Source organism: Haliotis asinina, chromosome 11, assembly GCF_037392515.1.
Source record: "Haliotis asinina isolate JCU_RB_2024 chromosome 11, JCU_Hal_asi_v2, whole genome shotgun sequence".
In the NCBI taxonomy this organism is placed as follows: domain Eukaryota; kingdom Metazoa; phylum Mollusca; class Gastropoda; order Lepetellida; family Haliotidae; genus Haliotis; species Haliotis asinina.
Genome location: NC_090290.1, coordinates 16,865,073 through 16,874,917, shown reverse-complemented (window position 1 = coordinate 16,874,917; position 9,845 = coordinate 16,865,073). Strand labels below are relative to the sequence as shown.

General features: G+C 40.9%; 1 protein-coding gene across 2 annotated transcripts; it reads right to left on the bottom strand.

Annotated features, from left to right (window-relative positions):
* Positions 1–903: 903 nt before the first annotated feature.
* Positions 904–6,720, bottom strand: LOC137256335 (uncharacterized protein 1). Of its 2 annotated transcripts, none has more exons than XM_067794111.1 (3): positions 6,615–6,720; positions 2,615–2,691; positions 904–1,771 (listed from the first exon to the last, which is right to left on the bottom strand). In XM_067794111.1, the coding sequence occupies exons 2-3, from the start codon at positions 2,667–2,669 to the stop codon at positions 1,092–1,094; spliced, it is 735 nt and encodes a 244-aa protein (XP_067650212.1). In that variant the 5' UTR covers positions 2,670–2,691; positions 6,615–6,720; the 3' UTR covers positions 904–1,091. The 2 variants fall into 2 exon arrangements, with proteins under 2 accessions (XP_067650212.1, XP_067650213.1); XM_067794112.1 differs by lacking the exon at positions 6,615–6,720 and adding an exon at positions 3,274–3,357.
* Positions 6,721–9,845: the final 3,125 nt, after the last annotated feature.

The window sequence follows — 9,845 nt, the reverse complement described above, 5'->3', positions numbered from 1 at the left end:
AATACACAATGTTGTTTAAGAAGTGATCAAATGTAACATGTGTTATATTTGGGACTGCGCTTGTTGAAGTGGGTTAAGTGTCTTTCTTTGTGTACATGACTTGAGGTGCATGACTCTTGGGGTGTGGGTTGGAATCCTGGATGGGACTCAACACAGCTAGAGTACTAGAATCTGTACTTTACTAAGCAACTGTTCTCTCAAACATGAAATATGTTAAGTTAATGATTTGAGCGTCGAATCAAGTAATTGTCTTGCGATGACGTCAAAGAAATATGACATTGTGTCCCAGACACTTGGAAACGAGAAGGCCCGGAATAGAATAGGCCTTCAGCAACCCATGCTTGCCATAAAAGGCGAGTATGCTTGAAGTATGAGGTCCAGACTCGATTATTTACATACCGCCACCATATAGCTGGAATATTGCTGAGTGCGACATAAGACTAACTCACTCACTCACCCAATCACTTGATTGTTCGCTGACTTGGTTGACAAAGGTCATCGTACCCCAGTTGCATAGATCAATGCGCATGATATTGATCACTGGATTGTCTGGTCCAGACTCGATTATTCACTGACTACCGCAATAAAGCTAGGATATCGCGAGTTCGACGTTAAATAAACAAACCAACAAACAAATTATGTATCTATTGCAGTGGATTTTGGTGGATATTAATCAATATAGTTCCATGTGTTTTGTATGTCTGTGAGGATGTTTTGTTCGAAGTATTAGCATATTAACCGTGACCTTGTAACCTTCATTGTGTTCGCCGATGGTGACAACGAGGTGACCGAGGATGGCAGATGACGTGTGACGGAACAGGGAACGTGAGTGGCGTGAACAGTGCGCCTACGAACGCACGTTCACACTCATACAGTGAATCAAAAACAATAATTACCGAGACAAAAATTCATTAATCTTTTATTACACAGCCCTCTTTAACATGGCATCTTCAAACGCCTTGACTAATACCCTGCGCCGATGTTAGTACGCCCGAGACATGAATAAATAGAGACAGAAAGGAAATTGACACACCCACACAGCGATGCTCAACATCATAATACCTGTGTCTTCAGTTTACAAATTACTATAATTATCCAAGCAGAGACATCTGGCTGCCACCTAAGAGTACTCTCTGCAATCGGTCGCCGTATACTCCCCTGGCCGCATCCAGTTGCACCATCCTGGCGAGATCGGGGTCCATGTTTCTCTGCATCAACATCCTCGCTCCCATGGCCTCTAGCTGGGAATCAGTCGCGTGGTTCTCCATCCTGTTCAAGGTCATGAGATAATTCTGAGCTTTGGAAAACTGAGCTGGTTTGTTCTTGAGAGCCAGATAGTAGTTGTAGGATGGTATCTGGTCAATCTTCATCAGACGGTGGATGGTGGCGTGTCCAACACCAAGGGTACGAACCGAATTCAGGTGAGCAATTTCCTGGTTGTCCAATCCCATTAGTCGGCCGGTCATTGTGTTTTGCATGATGGACCTCATCAGGTTTTGACTGCTGGCGCCAGCGTTCGCTTGTCCACCACTGGTTCTTGCCACGGCTCGTCCGAGAAGACCGCCGGCTTGACTCGCGGGAGCATGAGCTACGGGGAACACGCTTGGATCGAAGAGTGATGATCCATAAGAACCCATAGTTTGGTAGGAAGGATTTCGTTGTTGTTGTGGGAAGAGGCTAGCCCGTGCATGGTGTGCTTGTTGTGGGATGAGACTTTCTTGTGCCGCGGCCCCATTGTAGGCCGTGGGTGCGGCGGTGGTGCCCGAGGGAGCTAGAAAAGACAATACCATGTTTTCGTTCTGCTGTTGTCCTTAATATTACATTATATTACATTTCATGAAATAAAACATTTTAACATGAAAGAGAATAATTCGGTTATGATCCCATTCACTTAATATCTACTTTGAAATTTCTATTACATTGAATTACATAAAAAGAAACATTTCAACATCTAAATATCACAGTCTAAATATCACATTTGTCCAATCCACATGTATGCCTGTTACAGTCGACAGGAAGACGTAAATTTAAACCACCCAGTATTATATAATCCTAATAGTCGTGACCCGTGAAGGTCCCTGTGTAGAATAGGCCTTCAGCAACCCATGCTTGCCCTAAATGGCGACTACGCTTGTCGTAAGAGGCGACTAACGGGATGGGGTGGTCAGGCTCGCTGACTTGGTTGACACATGTCATCGGTTCCCAATTGCGCAGATCGATGCTCATCTTGTTGTTCACTGGATGTCTGGTCCAGACTCGATTATTTACAGACCGACGACATATAACCGGAGTATTGCTGCGTGCGGCGTAAAACTAAACTAAACTCACTCACTCCTAGTATTCGTACAGATCTGAACAGTATATGTCTTCCAAACACTCTCAATCAGTATGATTTCACGTTATCGGGAAGAGTCATTGAGTAAAGTTTTAAGCCGCCTTTAGCAATATTCCAGCAATGTCGCACAACAGCAATCGTCTTCATACCATTGTACACATGTAGGGAATCGGACCCGGTTTTCGCAAAGAAGTGGGTGCATACTGCCCAATCGGTAGCGCTGTCTCGAACATACGCATAGACAAATCCGTATATGGCGTTAATGAAAAAATAACTTACGCATGCCATAGCAGAGTCCAATGGACAGCAGGGCTGTAATTACGTGAAGAACCATCTTGTTGCTGTTGTCTTGCAATCTGTTTCAAAATAAGTAATATTTAAGAACCACTGTTTCGACAATGCCCAAAACGTCCACACACAATTCGTCCGGAGAAAACAAGTGACCTCATGACGTGTATACCACGAAGGTAGCATCTGAAGACGCACTGAACAACCTTCATTTGTCGTGCGAAGTCAGCGTTTAGCCTGTGACTGGGGTGCTGTGTTAACAAAAAAGGAACAACAGCCTCTTAACAGAGGATTGTCTGCTCCACACACAATTATTTACAAATAATTGTAACTGGAATATTGCTGGGTATAAGAAAGAAACAGATATAAACAATAAACAAAACGTTGACATGGAACAGTATGGCAAAACGCTCATGACGTTGATCACTGAATTATCTGGTCGAGCCACGATTATTTACAGAACACCACGATACATCTAGAATATTGCTGAGTTAAACAACAAACATACACAGCAAATGAATGGCAATATTGGACGTACTTGGCTTCCAAATGTCGGCATCAATATTTCGAGCTACACTTAGAACCATCCTGATCTGATACATCATTATTGTTACATAGCTAATACGATATCAGATAGCGTTAGGTCCTACCTCGTTCACACTGAGTACCTGTACTCTTTCCGGTTTTTAGTTTACACCACCAACGATGACTGTTATCCCCGTGCACGGAACGAACGTGTAACAGAAGTACTTCAAGGGCGACAACCCACTCTCTCACTCACTCTCTAAACTAGGCGGAGACTTACATGTCAATATTAGCTAAGATTAGGTCACATTTGTCTTGTGAGACATACGACGTCGCTCTTTGTGTCATCGCCTTCAGACAGAACGGGCAAAAGACAATAGGTCATTGTCATGTACCTTTCACAAACGTGACAGCAATCAGTCAGCCCGAGGGCTGCGTGACAGTAATTTGAATCTTCAGTCACACAACTTTGATACAGGTTAATAACTATGAACCGGGCACCGTCAACCCATACGAAAGATAAAGCGTCGAAAAAAAACCAATGACGCTCTGACGAAAACATAACGTTAATAACAAAAGAAAAATGAGGAAAATACGTATTCTATGTCGTGACTTTAGAACGTAAATGAACAGTCAACGTCATTAGGAAAACGATCTAACGTAACGTATAAATATTGGGATTAAACCCTCCCAGTAAAGTACGGACTTCATAGGCTGATCCACTCCTGGTGTTTAGTTCTTTCTTGGTTGAGTTTCATACGGATTACAACAACACTCTAAGAGTTTTACACCTAATCGCCATAGTTCAAAGTCAGCCATCTAACCCACCCAGCCACCGCGGCTTCTATATATATTAAGGTAGAGTTATAATTCATAGTCCTAAAATGTTCGGCTGTATGCTATTATATCGGTGACTATACACCTGGCCAAAACAACTATTAAACTGCTTGTTACCATGTTTTATGATCGCGAAAACAAATAGAATTTGAGCCAAGAAGTGTAAGTCACAAGCTGCACATACCTGAGTATGGTGGAATAATTACAACAGAACTGCAAATATGAGGTAATATCCCAACTTCGACACAGATAAATTAGCCAAACCAGGATATACCCCAAATTAACTCAGTATATTAACGCATGCAAGTATTACAAATTCTTATATTTTCTAAGTGTGACGTTTTGATACATTGAACTGCTACAAGAATCAGTTGTACAAGATACTGTATCGAAATGTCGCAGGCAAAAATATTAAAGAGGTTGTTCGTATTTGTCAGTATTTTTCTACCCAAGTTCTTAAAATGCAACTCAAAGACATGAACTTGGGATAAATATTGTCGGTTCTTATAACGACGAGTTTCAAGAATTCCGATGGACATGAGATGTCCACTTTCCTGGTATAATGTTTGGTTAGGAACCTGAAAGATAACACTTATAATTATTAATGATTTGTTCAGTTTCAAATAAAGCGGAATTTTTACTTAATGGGGACATTATAATTATGTAGGCATTGGTAGCAAATATGTATTTTGATTTGCGCCAGGAGCGCATATATGCGTCATATCTTTTGTTGACATTTTGGCATAGCATAAAAGGAATGGTCAAGCGTTTTAGTTTGTGTTCAGTATTTTGAACTTCCCCGACAGATAAAGGTAAAAGGACATTACATGCTATACTATAGAACACTTGTTAAATAACCTTTGGTACGTTTCTAAATATGCAGACGCCGGCAGCGTTTCCCTTACATTTAGAGACAGTTAGTTGCTTGTTCGGTACACTTGAGAGAGGCATTTTAAGTACTGAGACGCCCATAGACTTACAGGCATGACACTCTCTTCTCCTCTTTCCGTTTTGTCCTGGGACGATGAGGCTTGTAGTCAAAGCGTTCGCTTATGACGCCGAAATCCTGCGTTCGATCAGCACATGGGTACAAGGCGTGAATGTGAATGGAGTGTTGCTAAGAGGTGATATTGATATACCTCTAATGATGCTCTTTAAAAACACTACCATCGGTTGACTATTTCTTCTTTCTTTCATTTAAAGCCACCATCGAAATAGGATTGTATACTCTATTTTCACGAGGTATAAGTTTTCTTTTGTCATTGCCATGATTCCCGAAGGCGCAATTCAAATGATACTGTTCCATGTCATATCGCCATATTGGTAGAATATTGCTGTGTTACACATTTTACAGTTATCCTTTTTCTGTTATTTCCAAATGTTGATGCTTTTCATAAAAATATCTGTTTCAGCAATTCCAGACAAATTATTCTGTCTTGTTAACTTTGTGAATTTAAATGTCTTGTCTTAATTAGTTCCGACAGCACAACACGTCATCACCCATTGCACCAGTTCGTGATTCGAACGCAGGATTTTAGAACGACGAACGAAAGCTTTAACCACGTGGCAACACCTCCACTCAACACACATGGGACGTAAGTTTAATCACAGTCAGAAATGGAACGGTTTCATCGACGATCGTACAACATGTCGTGTGGAGTGAGTATGGTATCTTTGCAATATACCCCCTCCCCTTCCCCTGCCACCCCCACCCCACCCCCATCAGAACGGTAGGCGCCAGAAATAGGCTTCACAAGAGGTACCCATATTTGCCATGCAATGATGCTATGACATCGAAATTCGTTTTGTTTGTTTGTTGCTTAACGCCATCAAACACAACAATATTCTGACCCAGCAACACAGCACTGACCACACTAGCCAATGATCAACGATTCCGTTTTATCACAGAAATCACGTGTATGGGAATTACTTTCTTAGGTAACGCCAAAACATTTGTACCCGTGAAGATCCGATCCCATGCTTGTCGCAAACCCAGGGTGGTCATCAAACGTATCCCAATTGTGATGCTCATAGTGTTGCATAAATGATTTGCCTGGTCTCGACTCGATTATGTACCGACAGTCGCCAGTTGCTTAGTGTGGTGTTAAACAAATAAACAAACAAAACTGTACACATCATGAAAGCGATACGAAAGTACTGCTGGACGCCTTGAAAATTACCAAACGACAAAATAATTTGTGCATTTTAGGATTGTTAGTTTAATTACTAGTTCTAATAATTGAATTGCCTGATTTCGTAGGAACAAAGTTATCATGACTGCTCTCTTCAGGGCATCGGTTCTTAGTTATCCAAGGGTAGCAAAAACTCTTTAAACACAGCCGAGTATAATGATATATCAAAACACAACATTGTAAGTTATATTTTACATTCAGAATTAAGAATTCATTTAGAAATCTTTTCACAAGTATCCAACTGATTCTTATGAAATGGAAAATTCATGCTTTTTGGAAAGAAAAAAAATCATTATAGTGAAATGGAATGCGAACAAATGCTGAAAATATAATGACTTGAGAAAGTGTATATATACATGGGCTCATTCGAGATCATAAATGAGATGTCACGCAAATGCAAAACTGTTAGTAAACATTGATGTAGAATAGACACTTACCAAATTCTGTGCTCAGCGACAAGTTTGTTCTTAACTAAAAGGACAAAATGTTGTCATATATATATGTGTGCGTGTATACTGTACCTCCCTGTGAAACGTGATGGAATGGTCGTTTGCGTCACGCTCTTCCCATCCGTCAATGTGCCTGTCAACCAATCAGAATGCTAGGTCTCTGTAGCTATAAAACTCGCGCGGACGTCAGAGAGTGCACATGGAAATGAGAGAACGTATTTAGTAGGAGACATTCGAAGCTATCACCGTCTCTTTGTTACAGTGTCTCGTTTGTTCCTCTCTTTCATTCGTCCCCTTTTCACACACTCTTCTATTATTCAATCGGGGTTGGTGGGGTAGACCACTGAGTAAAACATCTGTTTGTGATGCCGAAAAGTTTGATTTCCAACAGATGTACACTTTGTGAAGTGCATTTGTGGTGTATTGAGTGAGTGAGTTTAGTTTAGTTTTACGCCGCACGAAGCAATATTCCAGCTATATGGCGGCAGTCTGTAAATAATAGACTCTTGACCAGACAATCCAGTGATCAACAACATGAGCATCGATCTGCGCAATTGGGAACCGATGACAACCAAGTCAGCGAGTCTGACAAGCATAGTCGCCTTTTATGACAAGCATGGGTTGCTGAAGGCCTATTCTTCCCCGGGACCTTCACGGGTCATTTGTGGTGTACCATACTGTGATTTTTCTGGAATATTGCTAAAAACAGCGTGAACATAAACTCACTCTTACTCAAACTCACCATTAGCTGATCATCTTTATCACTTTTCTTTATCTCTCATCGATTTGGTATCACAAAATTTTTAAGACCGCCAGTTTTGCAGATCGTGTTTATATTCATCGTCGGCATCAGTGAGTGAGATTGAGGGATTTATTGACGAGCATGGTCGTGTGTTTGGCAGGTGCGGTATTAAACCGGGTTTTCATGCTTGCTCGTTGATGATATTTTTAAAGGGTACAGTAAACAACGATTATACAGACCTCTCCTATAATGAATTGACGTACATATCAAACCAGGTCTGGGACTCTTTCTGTATAACATAGTCGAAATACTGATATAACGAACTAAAGTTAGTCCCTCTGATAACCGCATTTTACTGTATATCCTCTGAAAACCAAATAAAACCGATATTCCTTGTTTTATCCCATTAACACCTTGTGCCAGGAAGGGAAAAAGCAAGTACATTTTAAAATTTCATTTGGCATGAAGAAACCGGAGGATACGAACAGAAACCTTAAACTCCCCAGCTGGTCAATCCTATACACCACGGAATCGGCCTTAGTGCATTGTTCTTGGAGTAATGGGTTACGTATAAGAAGGAATAATTAGGATATGCACATAAAGCAACCACCACCGAAAAAGGTAGCTCGGATTATATGGTACATTAAAACATAAACCCTCCCCTCACCCTCTATCACACACGCACGCACACACATGCGTGTGCACCCGAACCGTCGAACTCGAAGAACAATAGAAACACAACAGAAAACATATGTATGTAGATTTTTCCTTTGCTTTATTCTTACATGAACCGTCCTCGTGGTGCAGAGGTTAGAGCATGCGCCCGGAGAGATTAACTTGGCGTGATCGCTCCCCGATGCGTCATACCAAATTACATTAAAATGTTGTTTTATGTTTAAATATTGTTTTATGTTTAAATGTTGTTGTATGTTTAAATGGTCGGCACGGAGTCAGTACAATGTGCGGCAGGGTATCTCAGTGAGCCAGCACTATAAGCCCAGGTCAAGTCTGGGCTAGTACAAGCATCCACACATGCACACGTATGTACGTTGTCATAAGAGCGAAGTATTCTTAAAGTCTCTGTCACCTCATCTCACCTAGTCTTACATGCATAGCCAGTGAGACATTTTTTCTTGGTCACCTCATCTCACCTATTCTTTCATGCATAGCCAGTGAGATTTTTTCTCTGTCACCGCATCTCACCTATTCTTACATGCATAGCCAGTGAGACATTTGTTCTTCATGGCTTCGAAAGCCTGTATCATGTAAGCCTATATCATTTATAAACTGTCGGTTTACTATGCATTATCTGCATTATGAATTAAGTGCATTGTATATTTAAATACATGAACCCAACTCTTTGGTGTGTATATCTATATCTGGCCAGGATCAACATGTTTTGGAGGAGCACCCTACATTCATGGGTCGGGTGATTTATTTGCAACGCGTTTTCGACATTGAAACTCAACAAGGACGGCTATGCACCTTTCTCATTTTCTCATTTTCTCATTTCAACGCTGTTTGATGTCATACTTAATGAGGTGAGGAGACTGGAAGTGAGGTTATTCAAGGAGGTGAGGTTATTCAAGGAGGTGAGGAGACTGGAAGTAAGGTTATTCAAGGGGGTGATTTGTGAATTACATTTTTGTCCCATCAACAATATTTCATTCATATGGTGATTAAAACAAGAAATGCATCAATAAGAACACCTGTTGCGGAAAGGTAAAAACAACTAGACAGCCACAGAAAGAACTAAAACTGGTTAGTATAAACTTTAAAAAGTATAGCTCTATCTTGCACAATACAAAATGTAGAAATGGGCTATTGATCGCCAACTACCCAAAGCAGGTGAGGTGAGGTAAGATGAGGTGATTATCGTTAGTATTTAACAGTATGGTAACAGACTGAATAAGGCACTAAACGCTCGGTATTAGTCCTGACTAAATACATGAACGCGCATACGCAAACGCACCGGCACACATTTAAGCAGAATATGACATAATCTTTGAACCACTTCAACAGATTTCTTTAAACCTAAATATAATAAGAAAAAATAATAAAACAAGTTTCATAAAGCGCTCCATATCTCCATTGTCTGTTTTCAACAAACTTTCGCTCTGTCCTCTCTAATCATACGCCCCCTCCGGGCAGGACCCTCAATCCCCAGAGTTGTCTATAAATGTCAGTTAATATTACGTACGCATGGGCCACACATCTTACGGCGTGTTATATAAAACATACATAACATCACTGGCATACTCAATCAACTGAGAACAATCAATCAATATGATGACTGCATTTACTGCCTATATAAACTCCTTACGGATATATACTACTGATACACGAGTCGCACAGAGGGGCTGAACCGGAAATGACCTTACACTGAGTGAGTCTAGTTTTACACCGTCTTTAACAACATCCCAGCGGGAGACATCAAATAAGGGCTTCGCATACTGTGGCAGTGTAGGGGTTCGAGT